Source organism: Festucalex cinctus, chromosome 11 (assembly GCF_051991245.1).
Source record: "Festucalex cinctus isolate MCC-2025b chromosome 11, RoL_Fcin_1.0, whole genome shotgun sequence".
Taxonomy (NCBI): Eukaryota; Metazoa; Chordata; class Actinopteri; order Syngnathiformes; family Syngnathidae; genus Festucalex; species Festucalex cinctus.
Window position 1 is genome coordinate 10,827,793 of NC_135421.1, and position 23,453 is coordinate 10,851,245.

The 23,453-nt window shown below is 40.3% G+C and overlaps 1 protein-coding gene across 17 annotated transcripts in view; it reads left to right on the forward strand.

The window, feature by feature from the left end:
- Positions 1–737: 737 nt before the first annotated feature.
- caska (calcium/calmodulin-dependent serine protein kinase a) overlaps positions 738–23,453 on the forward strand; it is a 124,833-nt gene continuing 102,117 nt past the window's right edge. For 6 of the 17 annotated variants that reach the window (XM_077536209.1, XM_077536213.1, XM_077536220.1 and 3 more), the window contains exon 1: positions 739–1,524. In XM_077536209.1, coding sequence (XP_077392335.1) covers positions 1,466–1,524 — 59 coding nt within the window. In that variant the 5' untranslated portion in view covers positions 739–1,465. Of the gene's footprint in view, positions 1,525–23,453 lie in introns of all 17 variants that reach the window. The other 11 variants (XM_077536212.1, XM_077536218.1, XM_077536222.1 and 8 more) reach the window with 4 other exon arrangements.

The following is a 23,453-nucleotide window of genomic DNA, read 5'->3' on the forward strand; positions in this document are numbered from 1 at the left end:
ATGAAACCATGGATGGTGGCTGCTAAAAAATGACTTCTCACCCATGTTGTTTTCTTGCTGTGGTGTGAAAATATGGACATCGACTGCAAGAATCAAACATTGTATTTCAAGGACAGATTCTTATAAAATTCGTATATGACTCTTGCCGTGACCACCCCTGCCTACCACGTCTTTGCCATTGATGTTCATTGCATTGGTTCCGTTTGCTGTCTGTAATGTAAATGGATTAATGGAATTCTCCCTCCAAATTGTGGGCTGGTCGCTTTGGGGTAAATCATCACATCGGGCCCCAAAAGACGCGACATGGCTCCCCGGGGATCTGACCTGCAATAGGCTGGGTGTCGGACCAGTGAAAAAAGGTTGGATGAAAACTGACTTGCAAAGTAGAAACTTGCTGCTACGTGCTTTTACCAATACCAGAATAACAACTGCTAATAAAATGAAGCATGAATGTTAACTATAAAGTAAAAACTTATGTAAATGTGGATATGCATTTGGTGGTGTCCTTGAAATCTAATTATATTATTTGTGAAATACAATTGAAATTTGACACATTAAAATATACAAATTTTAATACTGAAAACAAGAGTGTTTATTTATCTATTTATTTATTTATTTTGCAAGTCTACGACACCACTAGGACTCCCCTAAGCCAATGGAAAAGTCCTGAGGAAACTGCGGCTCGTCAGCCTACACTGTTCTGTTGCGTCGCCATGTTGGCTCTAACTGTTTCACCCGGCCTCAAGGAACCCTGGGAATCCTCCCTGAGCCAACATGGAAGACGGCGGGGCGCAGTTTCACAACCGCTGCTCTGGTGGGCGGAGCATGGCTTTCTGGGTTGCTCTGTGGAGCTGAACGAACGGAAGACGTTGAGGTGGGGAAGAAAACGCGAACCCGGAGAGGTGAAGTGAAGTCAAGCGCGTCGTGGGGGGGAGACGCTTTTGGATTGTTCCCCGACAACTTCAGCTTCGCGCGAGAGAGGACCGACGGTGTGCAGCCACGTCCTGGCGGGCACGAAGGTTGTCAATCGGCGGCTTCTCGGGATGTGAAGCTCAGTGTAAACCCACCTGGACTCAAATTAAAGTGGACGCGAACAGCCGGCTAGACTGCTTGCAAGGCTGAGGCTAGAGACGCTTGCTTTCTTACACCGGAGTGTGCCATCGGGAAAACTGGGAAAGGCGGGGCCGGACTAGTGGTCTCCCACACCGGGATTACCGAGCTCCCCCTGCGCCGCTTCGTACCCAACGACGCAGCGGAATTCTAGGGGGGAGCCGGGGGTGGTCGGGGGAGCTTCCACGGACGTCAACCCGGGATTATCCACCGACGACACCGCCGCCGTTGGGTGCGGGCGACGTTTGTCAGTCATTGCTGTCAACGGTCACCTGGTCGTGGCCCTTTTCCCTCCCTGTTTGGAGTCTAACCCAGTATTACTCAGGATTTGCACCTTCCCGGTGGAACTGGGACTATGGCGGACGACGACATTCTCTTCGAAGATGTGTACGAGCTCTGCGAGGTGATCGGGAAGTAAGTGTTTGCATTGCTGTTATTCCTGCATTTTGCCTTTCCAATTAGAGAGAGCGCATATTTGTAATGTACACGCATTTAGTGGCGTCATTGTGGTTGGATCAATAGTAGCCCCACTGGTGTGTATGATCCCTTAATCCCTCTTGTGTCGACCCCTGAACTCGCTTGTAACAGTGCAGTGCATTTATGACACACAGCAATAAGAAATCTCATGGAAAACAGTTGTTGCATTCTCACTTTTATTGCCAACATGGGTTTAGGATCCATTACGTTTGCACCAGTGCACAACGTGATTGCAGTTGCTAACTTTCTGCACAGATTAAAGCGCACACAAGCATGCACACACACAGTACCCTGAGTCATGCACGCCACACACATCTGGTCATGTTTAGGGAGTGACGGCTCAGGCTCATCTCGGCCACATGGAATAACATTCATCCCGAATGTGTGCAGTTGTGCACATCTTTTCCATCTGATGAGCCGCACATTAACTGCAACTGACTCAAGTCGCCCTGCAATGTGATTTTCTGCTTCGATGTTTAACTGATAAAGAATGGAGGAACTTTAAATCGACAGTAGTTTACCCCCTTCCGAGTTGGTATCATAGCTGCACGGAGGCGGGAGGGCGTCCGTATGTAAGGGAATGCTGGAAAAGGGAGACAGAAGTGTGAAGTTTCACTTCTTCCGCTCTGTTGTGTTGAAAGCAAAGTCCGTTATCTAAGGCTGCCTCTTTCCCAGTGTATTTCAAGTGACACATCTTGGCTGTTTTTATGAAACACATGACACAACCCGCATGCACAGTAGGGATGTCACGATAAGGCCAATATCGTGATGTTAAAACTGCCACAATATCGTTGTCATCATGTTCACAATATTTAAAAGGAACATATATGTTAAAAAAACTCAGGTTGTGCAGTTCTAGCACCCTCTAGTGGCTAGTTTATTAGTGCAATTTGATTTTCATTAGGTATGTTTTGGCCTTCTATGTTTAAAATCTATGTTAATTGTCAGATGAAGGGGAACCTAATTTGCTTGTGAAGCGAACAATGTGTGCTTGCATTAGCAAGTAAGTGCCTCAATATTGTTATTAGAGATTGTAGGTGCTTTATATGCATTGCTATGTAGGAAAGCACAATATTGTGTTTTTTATTTTTTATTTTTTTATTTTTATTTTTTAATTTTTTTTAGTATGAGCTCTCTTTGTGATCTTTTTTAAATATCAGCAACACCCCCACAATATTGTGATAATTATCGTATTGTGACCGTCATATCGTGATAATATCGTATCGTGATATTTGGACATCGTTACATCCGTAATGCGCAGACACCCTCATTTCACATTAGAGAGAAAACAAGCATCAACACGAAACAATGACAATGAGGTAAACATGCATCCATTCATTTTCTATACTGCTTTATTCTGTTCATGTTCTGTCGCAGGAACTGGAGCCTATCCCCACTAACTTCAGATTAAAGGCAAACTACACTCATACTACACACAACTGCAATTGGGTTGTTTTTGTCACAATTTTGCCCCTTCTCGACCAACGACGTCAAACACCCGACAATCTTATGTCTTATAAGATTTCGTTGTCTTATTAAGATTATCCTTATGTGTGAAGTGTGTTCAGAGTGATTTTGTTGACTCTGCAAAATGTGACATGAACAGAATGTAGCCAATCAAAGTAGCGCTCTGACTGATGAATGAGAAAGCGCCAGTAAATAAAACAAAAAGAAGTATCCTACCTACCCAATTTTCATCCATTTTCATCATTTTCACTCGGGTCGCGGCAGTGCTGGAGGCTATCCCAGCTCTTCGGGCGGTAGGAGGCCTACCCATTGTCGTTTTTGTATAAATGTGGGTTCTCTAGGCGGCAGGAATTATTATTCAAAACAATTATTTCCTTTCAGACATTACCACGTTATAACACTCAGTCTCTGGTCTTCTTTGGAAACATTCGGCAACCATTTGGCGCATACCCGGAAGAGCCTAGTCATCTTCGTGTATGTGAAGTCATGTGATCAAGCGAGAACTTTCCCTCAGAGGACTGGATTCTTGAGATCCCTAGCTGTCAGTAAGTTGGTCTCTCTGTTTCTATTGTTTAATTGAACAGTCTCAGAGTACACAAAAGCCAAGGAAATTTAGTAGTGCTTAAATACATAAAACTCTCACACAAAACATGCTTTATTATTTGATCGATCTTGTAGACATATTACAGAGTCTGATTGTGTAATACTGACATCTTGCTAAAATTGAAATGTAGTGACACGAGGAGTGAGCTTTACCATCTCCTGAGATACCAAGTGTTATGGATTATCCGTATTTAGTTATTGAAATCATCGAACACTGCCGGGTTGCAACTTGCGCCCAGTGCTGGGAGACTGTAACTGTCACTGTTTATTCATTAGCAGAGAAGCTAATGGACGAGTTCTTTCGGATAATGTCTTGATGCTAACCCCGATATCGTTATTCAAATCAGGCAGCATTATGCCCGATGTCCAGTGAAATAATTCGTCACTGCTCATTGATTAGCTGTGGCGCTAGTGTACGAGTCTTGATGCTAACCCCAATCTCTGCTATTCATAACTATTCATATACTTTTTACCAGGTGTCTGGTGAAATTGTTTGATGCTGAAATGCGATTGAATAAGCAATATTTGTCCCATTCATTCGTCTTTCTGTCACCAGTGAGAGGTTAGCGGCTATAAGTAGGCGACGTGTCTGTGTGTTAACATTTTTAGTTATTACTTTACCTGTATATTTCTCTTGACTTAATGGCTTTCGATAGTAGAAAGTACCGTTCCATGTCTCTGTCTTTTTCACATAAAAACACTTCTACTGAACCGAAATAGGCTCACACCATCCTGCTGTCGGTTTGAATAAAAAACGGCAATGAAATGAGACAGCATAATGCAAATGAATATACATGATCGTAACAGCAACAAGTCAACAACCTGAATGTGCAGTGTGAGCAACTCTGTTAGCTTTTGTAGTCAGAATGTAAAAATACCACTTCTTGAATCGTACATGTGTTTAGTAAAGCAGGACTGCTTTTAATTCTAAGCCATTGCTACAAACTACACTGCTGCATTGTTCTTAGAATTGTGTGTGCAATTAACTCGAAACATTCCCTTGCTGCTGTGCTGATACCACCGGGATGACTAATAACCCAAACTGGTTATAAACGGTCTGTGTTTATTTTTTGACGGCCCATCCTCTCCAAGCGTTTATTCCCTTTCACAGCTCACCCTTTTTGTTTTGCAAAATAAGCTTTAGTACCTGCGCTACACCGGGGGAAGTAGCAGCTGATATCACAACGTTCAACGAACCAGCCAAGGAATGAAAGACTGTCGAGGGAGATGCTTTCTTTGTTTTTGTACACAACAGAGGCGCTTGAATGAACGCCGGAATGGAGTCTGTTCCTGCTGTGAGCGACACACGAATAAGCGAGCGCCATCCGAATGATGCCCTGCTTCGGGGTGCACAAACTTGACAGTCAATCAGTCAAAACCCATGTGACGACTCGCGGGTCTTCTAGAGATGCTTGACAGGCCGATAAGACCTGCACTGCATGTTTAGGCAAGCTTGAAAATGATGTCTTCAAACATATACGTGTGGCGACCCAATGGGATCTTAGCAGCGCCTTTTGTGTAGGACGTTTTGGACGGGCGCCGTCAGAGCTGACACGGGCCAGCAGAAACACTCAAATAAGAGCCATTTGTACAAACACACATCCGAGTTCTCTTACTAATTTAAGTGAATTATAGCCTGTAACCTTCCAGTACAAGTCAACCACTCTACTTCCTGCCACAGCTCTCTACTTATTGTATTTATTCTTGAGAAGCAGAATGAGACTATACAACGTGAAGAACACTAGTTTTATTAGGACCCAGTGGGGAAATCAGTCATTTCTGTACCACTACCAGGCGTCAATTATATTGGTATTGTGTTCACTACTTCAACTTAACTTTATAAAGGGGTGGGCCTTACAATTATTAAGTTCCTTTCATACAGGTGTTGACATTATCCGTATTTTTTACGTCTAAAACGTACAATCTATCAGCATTGTACATTAATGCAGTCATCATTACAGTGAATATTTAGAAAGCTGCCGTTGGGCCAAAACCTTTTACCTCCAAAATCAGGAGACTCCAAAAACGGCATATTTGTTTAATTTTCAAAGACGGCAAGCCGTTTTCAACACTTTCGATTGGTTAATAATTTGTAAAAATAACATACATGTGTGGGCTGACCAATAGTATATGATTTCGGAAAAAAAAAAAAGCTAAAGTGTGACTTATGAGGTTCCGGCCCGACGCCAGCAATATGAAAAAAGAAGAAAAAAAAACACTTCTAGGTGATAAATATGAAACAATCACATCAAAAACAGTAAGAGCAGATAACTGAGCAGCTCTTCTCGTGCCATGACGTGACAACATATATTTGTTGTCATTATGCAAATTACGTCATTTTGCGCGATTCATAAACTCAAAACTTTGTGTGACAGTAGGCCTGTCTTGCTAACACGTTTAGGACGATATATTTTCACAGAATCTATTAATAAACGATTTTTGTTTTTTTCCAAGCCACTGATATAATGATGTAAGTAAACATAATAACTCAAGTACATCCTTTTCAAAAATTAATTTTAATTCTGAAGAATGCTTAGCAGTTAGCACTGGCATTGAAATTAGGCCTGAACAATTTTGGAAAATAATCTAATTGCATTTTTTTTTCTCCGCTCAAAAATTGTAATTGTGATTTAATTTGTATTATAAATAAATAGAGATGTAGTGGCAAAACAAGATAAAAATGAGGCTCGTCAATTTAGGATGGATGATGCATCATAGTCACCGAGATGATCCAGAGACAGCCCATTTCTGGCCCATGCTGTCTTCTGGCACATTTTCCAAAATAAAAGCAGTGAATGAGCCAAAAGTTCACCTCTATTCCATCATCTCTGTTTATTAAAATATTGGTATATGAGTTGATAAGTGGCGACAATAATTCCTGTGCAAGCTATCCAGGTTCAATTAGAATGCAGTTGCCACATTGTTGACACCACCAGCCAGAAATCCATTAAATGATTATGAGGCCAACATCTGTCTCCACATGCTGGTAATGGAGCCAAGATAGCCATCACGCTGAAGATTTAACAGTCAACGCTGTCCTACAATGTACTGTATTGCTACAGAGATGATTTACTCCAGTAGGAGGACAAGGAATTTCCCTTCATTTGCATACTTCCTGATGTAGAAGTAGGCTTCATAAGAGCCTGGATGTCATTATGTAGCATCAGCCATCAAGGATATTTTGCTAACCGTATCAGATCATGATGCAACATTTATACAGTAATACATCCATCCATTTTCTTAACCGCTTTCTCCTCACAAGGGTTGCGGGGGCTGCTGGAGCCTATCCTAGCTGGCTATGGGCATCAGGTGGGGTACACCCTGAACTGGTTGCCAGCCAATTGCAGTATGCAGTAATCAATATGGATGATAATAATAATAATAATAAAAATAATAATAAAAATAAAATGAAATCTCATGGCAACATCTAACCATCCATTTTCTGTCGCACTTTTTAAAATAGAATACAGAAACAATGCTGTGTCTTTCATTTTTCGCTGTGATTTGATGGGGGGGTACTGCGAACATAGCTGCTTCATTTGTGCCATGACACAACAGAGGAAGGGCTGGACTCCTTCTTCTCATCTGACAGAAAAAAAAAAAAAGTATGAACAGTTGCTAGTCAGTCAGGTGACTGTTGGTGGTTGTGGTACAACTTTGCTCGTTCATCCTTCCAAGACTTTTTTTGGCTTGGCCCCAATATTGGAAGCTGGAAGCTGTGTTGTACATCTCTGGGTGGCCACAAACCATGATTAATTTTGTTTGTCCTACATTGTTTGCCACGCTATGCTGTGTGTGTTATGTATCGGACATAGTAAGCATATTGTCAACGGTGCGTGTCTTCCAGTTCAAATTTACCAGTTTGACCAAAAATGTGCTGTTTCCAATTCGCATTGTGTCAATCGTGCAGCCCAGCATGGAATAATGTAATTGTGTCACAAGAATTGTCCAATTCCCATTGGGTTACTAGTCTAGCATGGTTACATCTTGTGGACTGATAGCCACGAAGGAAATTCAACTTTTGAAGGATGTACGTGTGCATGTGTGCGGCTGTGCGCATGTGTGAGTGTGTGTGAATACCAAGGATGAGCATTTGTAGCAATCGGTTGATCATCAAGAAATCTGTCATGACTCATTTGTATGGAATTGATTGTTTAAATGTGTCTCGCTCTCGATGTAAATGATGTAAAACGGAGTTCACTGCTTGGGTGTCTTAACCAGAGGCACTGTTGATTCAGTATTACATAAATAAATGAATAAAAAATGATGTTACTCACCCGCTGCGCTGCATTTTTTTTTTTTTTTTTTTTTAACATCTGTTGCACTACGTCACACGTAATGGAGCGCACGAGTTGAGCAGTCGGTCATGTATAACACAGAAACCCAGCAAAGGAGTATATAACTTGCACACTTTTGCAAATAAGAGGCAAAACGCTCTTACATCTTTTGTCTTTCCCAGCTGTAGTGTAATGTAAAATAATTGGTTAAAGAGGAAGTCAAGTCAAAATTGCTATGTCAATTTGAAATCATATGCTATTTTTTAATAAAGAATGGAAGCGTAAAACACTTTTTGTTTTTTAAATCCAATTCATCCATTAATCGAAAAAATAATAGACCAATTGATTGCTAGCAATCGATTGCTGAGATCATTTTTAGTAGCAGCCCTAATATTTTTTTGCTCTGGACTCAATAAGAAAAACTACTACTACTACTAGGAGATCAGTTTGAATAAAATCTCAAGCCGAAGTAATTGTATATTTTCTGTTTTTCATCTGGTGACTCACGTCCCCCCATCATGAATCCACATTAAGAGGGAGACTGCTGAATAACAAACATACTTAAAAAAATTTTACAATCTAAGTTGACTGTAATGCTTTTGGCCCATTAGGCAGTAAGGTAAACAAAAAAGCTTGCACAATCCAGATGATTCAGTCAAAATGTTGATGCCTTTTTAACATTACTACGCCTGACTGAAATTTGCGTGATGACTGTAGACGAGTGCCGAGGCGGGCTGTCCTCATCAGCTGGTTTTCTCTTTGTGCTATTAAAAATACAGTGACGCAAGATGAACTGGGCATTGTTTATACATTTTGAGGACAAGCCGGTTGTGAGTTATTAAAATGTACGGATTAGGACATTGAAGTGCTTCATAATAATAATAATAATAAAAACCATTAAAAAAAAGAATATATTGGGCTAGTGCGTTGTGACTGAATGGGGTCCCGAGCCTTGTGGGGGACATGCATGTTGTGTCGTTGCCTCCAGGAGGTCTTTTGTGTGCGTGCGTGTACATGTGTGTGCGCACAAGCAGCTTGTATAATATAATCTTAGCCACTCTGTTGGGGTTCTGAGGGTGGGAGAAAATGTGCTGAAAGGCTGGTTCCGACACGCACAATTACACATAGATGATATAGCAGCGAGATCTCACACTTGGCCACTTAAAATATTTATGCATTCCCATCAAGCCGGAACAAACTACCCTGCCAAAACTTTGCTGCTCTCAGTGGTAAAACAAACAGAAACAAATACATACAAGTCCAGTCACACAGTGTGACTGTGGACTCTTCCAAAGTTGCACACAATCTGGTTGTTCTTCCAAACAAACAAGTCATTCATTTTGTAGAAGGCTCAAATCTCTCACCTTCATAAAACCTTTATTAACGCTAAAGGAAATGTTTTAAGTAGGGATGTTCGATACCACTTTTTTTCAGACCGATACCGATACTCAGACCCTCAGTACTCACCGATACCAACTGCTGATACCAGTAGTACATTTTGACAAATAAAAAAAATCACTAAAAGATATTTTTAAACAAATATATTTCCTTTAATTTTGACCAAAAAAAAAAAACCCAGCACAGTCACTCTTCAATAGTCTTAACGCTCAAAATAAACCACAAAAATGCTCTTTTAGTTTAAGATTCACAATTTTGAAGTATTTCCAAACCGGTGAAGTTTTGGTGAAAAACTGCTGCAAGCTAGCGCCAGTTACAGGCAAGGAGGAGTCACTTAACGTCTTCCCCCTCTGCCATCGGTCGCTTGTACTCGTCTGCGTCACGAGTACTTGAAAAAAGGCTGGTATCGGCCCGATACCGATACGTGGTATCGGTACTCACCCATCCCTAGTTTTAAGCATCATATTGTTGATATTTTACAATAATTTACTTGCATTTTATAATAACAGTCATATGCATACCTAAAGGATAAGTTTATTATGCTGGACGATCAAAAAAAATTTTGTTAGTAGCTCTTCTGGTTTACCACCAAGCGGCATACCTGGTCTAAAATATGTATGCAGTGCAGAGCAAGGAGCAGTTTTCACAGATACACCGGGAAAATTTATTAATAAGCATGAGCTGATATGAGCAAAAATATCAGTGTTTTTTTTCATGTAACACATTCTATTTCGTTTTTAAACAAAATATACGGAAATTGGTACATTAAGACACATGACATGTTAAGTTTATAAGTAAATAAATGTTGATATTCTTCCTCTGCTTTCATTTTTCTTAGCAAGACACTGTGTCCAATCACCGGTGAGCTATTTTTGCATTAATTGAAGGCAATTAACTTCAAATACGCTAATGGTTTTTATTTTTTAGGTACAATGCTATTTAAAGTTAACAAGCAATATCGATTCTGATGCCTGCGTATCGATACATGTTTTGTAATGAGGCCCGCAACGATATATTGCCGTATCGATTTTTTGAGCACACCCCTATCAGCCATCATTATCATTAAGCGCATCCAACAATAAGTGGCTAAAAATGATCCGGTGTCTGTAAAGGTTGCCTACATTACTTTACAACAAAACTCCACATTCCTCATCAAAAGTATTGTAAAAAATATTTTGGGTAGAGGTGAACAGCCTTGCCCGGCAAGATGAATTCTTGCATTATTTTTGGGTTCACAAATTCCCAAGAATACATCTTGCCGTTGATTTCCACCGTTGATTTCCACCTGTGATTGGTCCGAACCCCAGTGGTTCGTACCAATCACAGAGCGACATTGTGTTTGGTGGCGGGATATGCGGCTGTGATGAAACCAGGAAGTCAGCGCCGACGCCGGGGCAAACAAACAAACGAACAAACAAACAAACAAACATACATAACATGTACGAATGGATGCTGCAATTAATTCTGTTCTTCCAGAATCACTGTTTCCTTGTTGAATGTTGAACAGCAAGAGGCGCTTTGTGCATTTTTAGCTGGTAAAGATGTTGAAAATGGCTTGCTCTCTTTGATGATGACTGAATGGCACATTTGAACAATGCGTAGAGTTTCTGAATGGTCGGAGTCAAGCAATGTGTACGGAAAGAATAATTCAGAATGTGCACATGTTTCAGGAACAGGGATTTTTGGGGTTCTTGGTCTCAGTTTTTGTAAGATAACCCCAAAAAAATGCAGCTTTTTTTTTTTTCTCCTTCTTCATGATGCATTGTTTTTTTAGATTATAGTTTTATGACCATTGAAAAGTGTCATAACTACAACCACTGCAGTAGCTAACTGGAAAACAGGAAGATTGGTATATTGTAATAGCAAAAATATAACCACCAAAGTACTTGAAATGATTGACACAAATGATAATCTGAATTAGTTTGAAGCTGGAAGCTTTGTTAATGATTTCCGGTTTCCAAGTGAGTTGGGACTCCAGCGACGTTTATGTGATCTCACTTTTGATGTCATGAAATTATTCAAAGGAAGAGCTCAGCTGCAAAGTATAACCAGTAGGCCAACCATTTGTTGTCAGATTGGCAAACTTAATCTCTCCCTGTGAGCTCAAAAGTGCACTCCTCTTGCATGACTGAGGAGTTCCACGTTGTCAAAGATTCTTCCTAATATAAACTGCCTAAAAGCTTAGAGAGTGACAGAAGCACAGCAGCGTGACAAGTGACTTAGTAGTGAAGAGTCTGCAGAGGTTCCTAATCGCTGTACTATTATAAACATCATACTTTATGAGAATGAGTTGCTTTATAACTGGACAGGACTTTCTGCTTTTAATTTGTATCTTTATACCCTAGTACAACCGACATCACTTTATCAATGTCACAAAGTTGAGCGTGTGAGCACAGCAGCTTCCGTGGTAATTGACAAGGATCTGCTTTCATTTGACTAATGGTAATGCATTACCACCCATTTCATGCTGTGTGTGTTTAAATGCACACCTACAGAGATGCCATGTGTGAAATATTCGTTTTTGTGGGAGGTGCATTTGGATGAATGAATTAAACATGTCTGGTGTTTTTTTGTTGTTGTTGTTGTTTTGTTTTTTGTTTTGTTTTTGGTATAAGTCTTAGTATTGCTTTCCTGTTTCTTTCTTCTTGCTGCCATCATTCAATCTCCAGTACAGTTTCCTGGCAAGTAACACACACCATCACCTGGGATACGGTTTACACCCCACTGGAGAAGGAGACCCACTATATAGGACACGGAGAAAAGATATTTCCTTTGTAGAGCTCTTGGATGCCAGCTGGCTTCTGGAAAGTGTGCAAACAGTCAAAAGCCACACATGGAGATTGAATTGACTTACTGGGTTTCTATTCCACATTCTGCAAAGCTAGGTGTACTTTTTACATTTAAGAGGAACAACATTCAGAAAAAGATGATGTTGAGACACTAAACCTTTTATTACCACCATACAGAATATTTTAATGAATGTTTTATTGTTGTATAATTGTGATGTTAAGATTACCATAATAATATATAAATAAATTGAAACTCCTGACAAAGAATATCGACCGTTGAATTTTTAACAAAAGGCCAATGCCGATATGCGTCAAAATGCCAGACATTGGCGCCGATAATCGGTCTGGTCGGTAATCACTGTTTTATTGACTTTTTGCAGAAGTACAACCTCCCCTTCCTGAGAAGCCACATTGCGATTACATTTTTATCAATTGCCCAACTTTGCCAATTGCATTTTAGTTATCCTCACAGGTGCCTTTTTATAGACCTCACTTAATCCACTGGGGTCTGGGACACAGTCTCAATGGAAAAGCAGACCAAGGTCTTCCCCAAACAGTTTCCACAAAGTTGGAAGCATACAATTGTTCGAAATATCTTAAAATGTAAAATTAAGATTCAGGGACTACGAAAGATGCCAACCCCCCCCCCCCCCCCCCCCCCCCCCCCCCCCCCGATTGGTTGATTAGAAAAAGAGGTCTGTGAGTGTGTGCTGGTGGTGTATGTGGCATAATGCAATGAAAGGTTGATTAGGTCATAGCCCACACACACACTGAGTTGTACTGTGTGGGCTAGTCAACATTCTCTCTTTCTCTGGCCTGACAACCTAGTGGTCTGTTGACGGGGCAGCAGTATCACTTTATACATGCGTTGTCAATATTTACACTTAAAATAATCTTGTGAGGTCAGAGAGAGAGTTGTGTTCAGGACACAAAGGAATCTCGGTAGCCAAACACAATCCATCTGTTTAAGTAATATTTTCAAATTCTTATTTTTCAAGTAAGGAATAAATAAACAGGTAGAACGGTGGATGACTGGTTAGCACGTCCGCCTCCCAGTACTGAGGACGTAAGATCGAGTCCGGGCTCCGGCCTTTCTGGGTGGAGTTTGCATGTTCTCCTCGTGCCTGCGTGGGTCTTCTCCAGGCACTCCGGTCTCCTCCCACATTCCAAACACATGCATGGCAGGTTGATTGGGCGCTCCGAATTGTCCCTAGGTGTGTTTGTGAGTGTGGATGGTTGTTCGTCTCTGTGTGTCCTGCGATTGGCTGGCAACCAGTTCAGGGTGTACCCCGCCTACTGCCAGAAGCCAGCTGGGATAGGCTCCAGCACCCCCGTGACCCTTGTGAGGAGCATGCGGTTTAAGAAAATGGATGGATGGATGGATGGATGGAATAAATAAACATCATGCATAATTTGATTTGAAAATGTCATGTTACACAAAATCTAAAAACTATTCTACCTTAACTTTGATAACAGGTGTACTAAACAGCATGTTGATGACATTGGATGTTTTGAATGTGATTCCACTCATTTAACATCATGTGTATAACCTACTTGTCTCCTTTTTTATGCCCTAACAACCCTTATTGAGGCTGTCCCTTCTTTGAATATGTTTTTTACAATGGTTAAAAAATAAAAATAAAAAAAAATCCAAGCTTGCTCACTATACTAAGGTCGCTTGCCATCGTCCATGATGGCGGTTTTCCAGATTTTACTTGACAATGGTGATAAAAATTTGAATTGTGTGAAAAGTGCGCACATTTGTGGAAGTTTCCCTACCTATATACACTATCATATTATGACAAGTATTTTATATAACGCACACAGATTAGCTCGTGTCTGCATTTATCAGATTGGAAGTATGTTGTGTGAAAGTGTGCAGAGTTGTCCTGCTTTGCTTGGTGTTAGGGCTGCACAATATATCGAAAAAATATCGATATCGCGATATTGGCCCTTGCAATATGCATATCGCAAAGGCACGCAATAAGTTTTATATGGAATTTTATGCTTTTTATATGAATTTGACCAGTCAGATGCTAACTAAAATGTGCATCGCCATTCAATAGTTGAAAATTATCAAGACATAATTACAGTTCATTAACTAAGATTACATGAAGGTTGCTTATTTTGCCCCATGAAAAATGTTTTTCTTTCATTAGGTAATAAAAATGTAATTTCTTTCGGTAAATGTTAAATATCGCAATAATATCGATATCGCTATATTCAGGAAGTATATCGCATATCGCATGTTTTTCCAATATCGTGCAGCCCTACTTGGTGTTATGTATTAAAAGATAAAGGCAGATAAATGTTACATAGGTCTTCCGTTATGTTGCTGATAAAGCATTTTTGGGGGTTTTCTGTGTTAAAGAAGCATCTCATTATTTTTCTTAACATTAAGATTTACTACTATTGAATATTTCATACTGTATGCATGCAAAGGGTGCTTGAGGCTTACATAGCCTAATAGTAAAAAGTAAAGTAAGTCGCACTCAAATGCATGAAAAGCAGTCTCGTGTGAGATTAAAGAGAGTGGAAAGCATTCTTACAACAGTCGCCAGTGGCAGCAGGCTTGAAGGCCTGCTGCTAAATTGCTGTAATAGATTACACTTTTTCGCTCTGTTCAACTCTCTTCCTCCAGAGCTACTTTTATTTAGCTGTGATTCTCAGCATCTATTTAAAATGTTGCATTGTCCACTCTTTCAAATTCATAATCCTGCCCTTTGTTAATGTTAGAATTCTTGCACAGTCACTTAAACACCCATCTAATGGATTAGGACGGCGATGAATTAAGTGCCACTCTCAATTGGCATAATTCAAATATTTGTTGTGGTAGTGTAAAGAGAAAAAACACATGCTATTGAAATGGATTAGTTTCAGATTGGAAGTGGGCCTCTTACAAATGTGAAACTGTGGATAAAACTCTGTTATGTATTCAAGCTGTGCAATGTAGCGTAAACACAGATTGGATATAATATCCTGTCATTGTGATCTTGACATAATTTTTCATATATTAATTGCTAATATACACGCACACATTCTGTACATCTAACCTACAGCAAAAGCATATGTGATTAAATATGGTTTAAAGGCTACATTAGAAGTATGATGTTCATTAAAGATAATTAAAGAAAATAATTACCACTGTGGCGAGTGGGGTAATGCAGAGGTTACCCTTATTTCAATCAAAGAGCGGGAAGAGTCAGCCTAGTGTCGCTATGTAACATCATGTATTGTATTGTTTGTGTATTATTGTTTAATTAGGTTTGATGTTTGTGGTAATTATTGATATTCAGTTTGGCCATTTGCACATGCTGATTATTTTGTATGTTCCGTCAGTGTGAACATGACCATATTATTATATTATAGATTATGTCACATGAAATGTACATGTAAAGAAATACGTCTTAAATCTGAATTGGACACTTGAAGTAAATCCAGCCTAAACTAAGTTAGTGAGCTAATTGAAATGAATGAACAAAAGTGGTAAGTGCTATTTTTGGCATTTGTGTATTCCGTTTTCTCCCGATGAGATTCCCGTCAATTCACATTTGGGAAGCCCTCCAATCCAATCGGCAGCATTAAGATTATGCTTGTAAGCCCACTAGCGCGGGTGATCATGTGGGCAGATTATCACTTTATTGGAAACGCCCCCCTCTGTTGTTGGGGGGTGGGGTCAGACCAAAAAACAAAACAACATTGCTAGACGACTTCAGTTGTGTTGTGTACGGCGAGTAGTCTTTGATGTTTCGACTGGGGAAAAACAATCTGGACGCTTTAATCTTGTTTTCTTGTTAGTTTTTAGGAAATGGAATATTGTGACAATGTTAAAGTCCATAGACTTGTGCTCTTTGAACAACAACTAGCCTAGAAGCGAGTTGGTTTTTATAAATGTTCAAGATCTTTTTATGTTTTTGCGCCAATTTCGATAGTTATCAATGGCAAGAAGTGGTCAGCAATCTGTTCAATGCTATTCTTCTTGAGGCTATGTTCACAATGTATTGGCAGCATTTACAATATGTCACAGTTGTTTTATTCTTAAGAACATGGCTGCGTAACAGTGCTATATTATTTTGTGAAAGGGATAATGTATCAGATCACATACCAATGATAAACACTAATCACATAATCTTCAGCTCGCCTGGAAAAACAACCATATTGATTTGTGTGTTAGATAAATGTATTTGAGATAAAGGTTTTGACTACAAAACACAATCACTATCAGTAAGGGGGACAAAATATCGATGTATTAATGCAGAACACGATGCATATAAACCACAAATGTTTTACTTTGTTTTTCCATGATTAATCACGTTTCTGGTCACATTGTTTTGACAAGGACACCTTTAAGAGCTGATTACTTTAACTTTGATTAAATATTATTAATAAATATTACAACACAGTGTTTTTTTCCTTTTAGCAGTATAACATCTCATTGCTGTCTTGTTCCAACAAGGAGCATCCTTGTTGGGATCATTAAATAATTTTACCCAAATACAGATAAGGAGTGGAACAAAACATCAATACAAGTTATGTATGCTATATAGCTTGTACTACTTTATCAGTAGGGCTTTTGCAGAAGCATTGCCGATATTATATGGGTGGCGTAAGTCAATATTTTTTTAAAGAAAAGCAATGGCTCAGAATAACTCGTAAATTGGGGCACTTGTAAGTGGAGGTGCGATTGTATATTGTTCCGACTGGTGCATTCAATGCAGCTTGCTTTTCATAGTTTTCCACAGTACTGGTGTGCCGTGGAAAACTATTTTGAAATGGTTGTCTGTCTGTCAGCGTTGTTAGCAGTGAAATGAACTGCACCCATTGCCTTGAGCTGAAAGCAGTGCCATAGTAGCAAGCTAGTTTGTGTGGGTGTGTTGCTGCCTGTGTGACAAGGACAGCAACAGGAAACCTAAATCATTAATTTTAACGATATGTGTGTCTGTGCATGTGTGCGTGTCAGGTTGCAAGTTAGTGTCTGCTGTCTGCTGAAAAGATGTTTGGTAATGTGCAGCTGCTTATGACAAAACCCCACATAGGTGTGATGTCAATGAATACGAAGCAGGTGAAAGATAAGAAGGCAGGGAATTCATTGAATGGCGTGTATAAGGGAGAGGGTGTACAGCTACATTTGGCATGGTAGCATTATGGCTGTGTTGACATACTGTCAAGCAGATGGCTGACACATGTGCCACATGGTAAGCGGCACAAGCACACAAGACTTGTGGAGGTGAGCAGGGCAGGAAAAAAAACAAAGTGTCCTAAATCAAGACACCCCGAATGTCACACAACGATGTTCAGTTACCATGCACACACGCGCTATGTAAACTAAAGATCCTCCTTGCCAACTGTTATGGTGACTTTTGCTTATTTAAAGAACACTTAAGAAGGCACCACAGCCATTAATCATTTATCAAGTTTGTTTTTTCAATTCTTGCTACACACTGACTGACTTTACTCGACATATAATTACTAAGTTGTCTGGGGCTTTATGCCCCTGGCAGGGTCACTCAAAAACCCCTTATGATGAAGACAAACATTGCACTTTGTTTTCCCTTTCCCACATGTGCGTAACTGGGGCCCTCCTTTTGAGCCAGTCCTGGAGGTGGGACTCTGTGGCGAGTGTCTGGCACAGGCCACAGAGGCAATGTGGCTTCAAGAAAATTACGGTACACGATCCGGTGTCTCTGGAGGGGGAAGCAGTGAAACATTAACTCCGTGTACAGTGGAGATGGGGTGCAATTGACCTCGACTTGTGACGCTATGGAGGGGAGAATACTTGCAAGACCTCCTCAATTCCACCGACACGCCTTCCTTTGAGGAAGCAGAGTCTGGAGACTGAGGTGGGCTCTCCTATTGCTGGGGTTGAAGTCACGAGGTGATTTAAAAAGCTCCGTGTTAAGGTCTATTCAGACGTGCTGGAGAAGAGAGCCCATCAGGAATTCAAATGTAGGATTCAGTTTAGTTTAGTTTTTAGTTTAGGAGAAGCAGTGTGGTTTTTGTCCTGGCTGTGGAACAGTGGACAAGTTCTACACCTGACCCTTGACAGGGTCATCACGTGTGCTTTGGAAATCACCCAGCCAGTCTACACGTGTTTGATGGTCTCAATATTGCATCTCTGCTTTTTGCAGATAATGTGGTACTGTTGGCTAGCCACAATCTCCTGGAGTGGTTCACTGAGTCTAAAGCGCGGTTGGGATGAAAATCAGACCCTCCAAATCTGACATTATGGTCTTCACTCAGAAAAGGTTAGAGTGACCCCTCCAGGTCGAGGATTAGATCCTGCCCCAAGTGGAGGAGTTCAAGTATCTTGGGGTCATGTTCACGAGTGAGTGGAGGATGGAACGGGAGATCAACAGGAGGATCGATGCAGCGTCTGCAGTGATGCAGACTGTTTTGGTCCGTCGTGGTGAAGAAGGAGCTGAGCTAAAAGGTGACTCTCGGTTTACCAGTTGATCTACCTTCCTTTTCCAACTCTTGGTCACGAGCTGTGGGATCACAGTGTAAAGTGCCTTTAGATAACTTCTGTCTCTGTGCCGTTCTCACAGTCTAGACAAGGCGGGAAAACCTGGCTTGTTTTAGGCAGTGTGAATGGGGGTTTCCCTCTTATCAGGTTCCAGTAGCAAACATGAAGACAAGATGGTAAATATTTGAGCGTGTTCATGCGTCATGTGGCCATTCACGCATTCTGTCTATCATAGCTCTAGCAGACTGTCCGCTCCTTAAACCTCATCCAGTGACCACAAGAGGGATGCTTGCATTTAAGTATTTCTTCTACTCTACTGGGCTCCGGCACCCCCGCGACCCTTGTGAGGAGCAAGCGGTTAAGAAGATGGATGGATGGATTAATGGATGGACGGACGGACGGACGGATGGACGGACGGATGGACGGACGGACGGACGGACGGATGGACGGACGGACGGATGGATGGATGGATGGACGGACGGACATAACAGTGCCAGACGCTGCCCACTTCATAATCTGCAAAAAGGGACTACAAAGAGACAGCCCTCCTTCCTTCCTTCCAAAAGATCTCCTTTTGTCAGAGCACACGTCAGAGAATCAGCATCTGCGCTCACGCCGCTGACAGCTCAGAGAGAGGAACAAATGAGCAGAGACGCTGTACAAGGACACGAGTGGGAGTGACACAAAGGAGTCAGAGAGTCTGTGTGTGTCAGTACTCACACATAAATACAGTCTCTTGCATACTTTTGATGGGCTGTTGATTCATTGGCACCAACAACAAGTTTGTAATTGTTTCCATCGAGTGGCTAGTTCAACTCAACATGATGTTGCATTTCAGAAAGGCAGAGCGTTATCTGGATTGTTACCACTCGGGGGTATGTAGTCGAGAGCATGGCGATGAGGAAGCACATTTGTCTTTTTGGCATTCCTTTCCAATTGTCCACCAATCAGCCTTTCTCAAACTTAGTCTGGGTTCACAAGTATACAATCGATAATAGGCTGGACATGATCAGGATTTTTTAAGCTAAGTATCAGTGCTGTCATAAAATTTACACAATGCCAGGACAGGGGGTTGAAGTCTAACACTGGACACTGTATAAAAGCCACAGGCGGATAATTGTGGATTCTTTTGATGCAGTGACTAAAGAGTCATTGATGGGAGAAAGTGTGGCGGTTTAATCACACAAGCAACATTAACGTCGGTCCGCTGGTCTGGGGCTTGTATTTCTGTTGCTTTGCCTTCCTCTGCTAACAGTGTAGCGTAATCACTGTTTAAGTCTAGCTTCTGTTCTTTTATGTAGATTTAATCATGTGACACCTGTGGTATTACACGCCCAGTGATTGCGGAAAGCCAGTTTCTCACCATAGCCTGTTGCTGTTTGTGCCTTGAAAAAGCACAACTTTAACAAAACACTATTGTCAAGAGAAGGAAACAGAAAGAAAGAGAAGAACTGTGATGCTCAAGAAGCTTGACTCCAGCTACAGACTTCCTCTTCTTGAGTGATGTTTTTTAGTCATTTGCATTTTTGTTTGTGTAATGCTGGTCCTTAAATACTTTAATAATTGTAATTGATAGGGCTACCATTTAAAAATGCTTGTCGGAGCCTGCACAACCATTTATTTCCTTTTATCACCTGAAACATTCAGACGTGCAATGATAATGATCTCCAAACCTGATTTGCACGTTACCACAGACTGTAACACTCGTCAGACTAATTAAGGCAACATGCCTTATTTGTATTGTTTGGTTCTTAAATTTCAAGAAACATGATCTATTTAAACGTGCTTGGCCAGCAAGCAGCACGCCACAAATTCACTGCGACACTAACACCATATGCACACACAACACATACTGTATGGTGGCCCAAAAGCTGACCTTGCTGCCATCTGTGTGTGTGCGTAGGGGTGCGTGTGTGTGTGTGTGTGTGTGTGTGTGTGTGTGTGTGTGTGTGTGTGTGTGTGTGTGTGTGTGTTATATGAATAAAGAAATTGTGGGTGTTTGGGTCGCAGCTACACCTGCTGTGAGTTCAAAGACCTGGTTATATCTGTTTATGATGCAACCCGTGTTGCTGGCCGATATAAACGGTTTATTCAATAAAAGGTATAAATTTTGTCGAAGGTTGAGATTTTGACTACAGTCATACCGCAGTAATGCATGTTGATGATGTCATTATATGGCGAATGTTGATGACATCATCGTATCTGCGTCCCACTTTGCACACGGCTTGCGCTCAGTATAACAATGGCGTCAAGCACAAAATCCACAGAGCCGGAGGAATTTATTAAAAATAGTGTTTTGCAGGGGTGCACCGATCACAATTCTCTGGCCGATCTCAAATCACTTATAAAGTCTGACCTGCTGATCGCAATTGTTGCCAATCCCGTTTTGTTTTTTTCACAACAAGCAGCATACACTTTTAGTGTTCCAATCTTCTTTTATTGGAAAACATTGAAAATTATTTGCAAAATAATACAAATGGGTTGTTTTAAGTGCAAATGATGTAGTTCTCTCAAATAAAAATGAAAAACCTATTAGCCACTGACTTTTACAGACTTTTAAAGAGGGCGATGAGGTCGGTGGAAAAGATCGGTTTATTTTACTGGATCAGCTGATCACCGATTCCCCAAAATTAAAGAAATCAGGGCCGATAAATCGGTGCACCCATAGTGCTATGTCAATTATTTGGACATGGTTCGGATTTGAAGTCAGACAGCGACCAGAAACATGTAATTTGCCAGATTTGCCGTGCGACCCTGCTTTCTAGCAAAAGAAACATTTGTTTTATCATCTTAGAAGAAAACATGTTACCGAGTAATAGTGTCAGTGCATGTTGTCATCAAATACGGGACAGAAGGCAAACGTTTGCCCTCCTGCCAAACAGCAGACCTCAATTGTGCAAGCTTTTTAAAAGGGGAATCCATATGATAAAAAGAGCATGCAGTGGACGTGCTGTTTACAATGGCCACTTGTGCATGCCCTTGTGATCTTCAAGTGCATACTTGCTCTAAGCCAGTTACACTGTTTTCAGTTAATATATCATCAATATTTTTTGTTTGCACTATTTTGCACCAGAGAGTGCTGACTTTTAATTATGATTTGAGATTTTCACACTGAATGTTATCCAACGTAAATTTATTCTTTCATTGTTTTTTTTTAAATCAATTTATAAAGGACTATGTAAACCAGTAAGCAAATTATTTATTTAAAAAAAAAAAAAAAAAAAATCCTATACTGTGATATATATACCTTTACCGTGAAGGGATGCAGTTTATACCGTGATAAGAATTTTCAGCCATATCGCCCAGGCCTAATTGTGACCTCTAGACTCCGTCAGGAAGCCTGTTGAGATACTCTCATGCATCCATAAGAATTACTGACTACATTCAGAAGACCTGCACAATCAAATGAGATCTAGTCCAAAAGATCTTGAAAAATGGTTACATTTTGGGATGATTTTTTATTATTTTTTTAAATTTAGAATCAACTCACCCTCCTTACCCATATATAATAATTAGGGGTGGGAATTGCCTAGTACCGATCGATTTGATTCGCATCACGATTCATAGGTCACGATTCGATTCGATACCGATTAATCCCGGGATGAATTTTTTAGTCGATTGTTGCGGGGGCTTTTTTTACTCAAATTTAGAAAATACTAATCAATAAACTTGTACATGTACACTGTAAGATTTGTATGAAAATGTATTATTTATTTATCTCAAGTCATCTTTGCTTAAAGTTTGAACCCTAACCCTAAGCAAGACATTGAATATTTTTCCATCAAAATTTAAAAATCGATTCGGCCGCCTATTGAATCGATTTGAGAATTGCGCGCTGTAATATCGTGATATATTGCCGAATTGATTTTTTTTAACACCCCTGATAATAATATATCATAATAGAATATATAATATAATAACAATATGATAATAAAGCACACTGAAGTAGTGATGTCACAAGACCAAAATTTGGGCTTCTGTACTTGCATAATTGAGCTTCTGTACTTGCATAAAACACCTCGGAGCACACTACTGATGTTTTGAAACATTTGGTTATGCTTGAAAGTTTACATACCTTTGCGGCATGTAAACTTAAAGTGGGTTCAAGGAAATATTTGTGGCTGTGTCTTCCGGGAGGATTATCTTCATGATTGTTTCTCGATCCTGTCAATCAATATGCATAACGACATCATGCGTGCTCGTTCCTAGCCGCGCATGCGCACTTCGAGTGTTTGTAGCATGTAGCTAGCTTCGTGTAGTGAGCTTCGGATCCGGCCATTCATCGTTCTAGAGCTCCACCGAGCTAACCGCATACTTCGAAAATCGCTGAGAGCCGCAAGAGGACATCCGTATGAAGTGAGGCTGGCTGCAGAGTAGGGGTGTTAAAAAAAAATCGATTCGCCGATATATCGCGATACTACATCGCGCGATTCTCGAATCGATTCAATAAAAAAAAATCACTTTTTTTTTTTTTTTTTTTTTTTTTAAGAGCTCAGAATTGTTCATTCGGTAGTCTTACCGATTCAACGTCTTATCATCATTGCCTTTTTTTTTGTGTGTGTGTGTGAATCGATTTTTAAACTTCCATTTTTAATGGAAAAATATTCAACAAAACGTCTGACTTCGGGTTAGGATTCACACCTTGAGCATGGAAGAATGTTATATGAACGGAACATTAAGCCTTAATATTTTATTTTAATGCTTTTCAAACATGAAACAGATTACAACCTCTATAAGACTGAAATTTCAGATAAATAAATAATACATTTTCATATAAATCTTACACTCTACAAGCTTACTGATTAGTATTTTCTAAATTTGAATGAAAAAAAAATCGCAACAATCGATTTATAAATTCGTATCGGGATT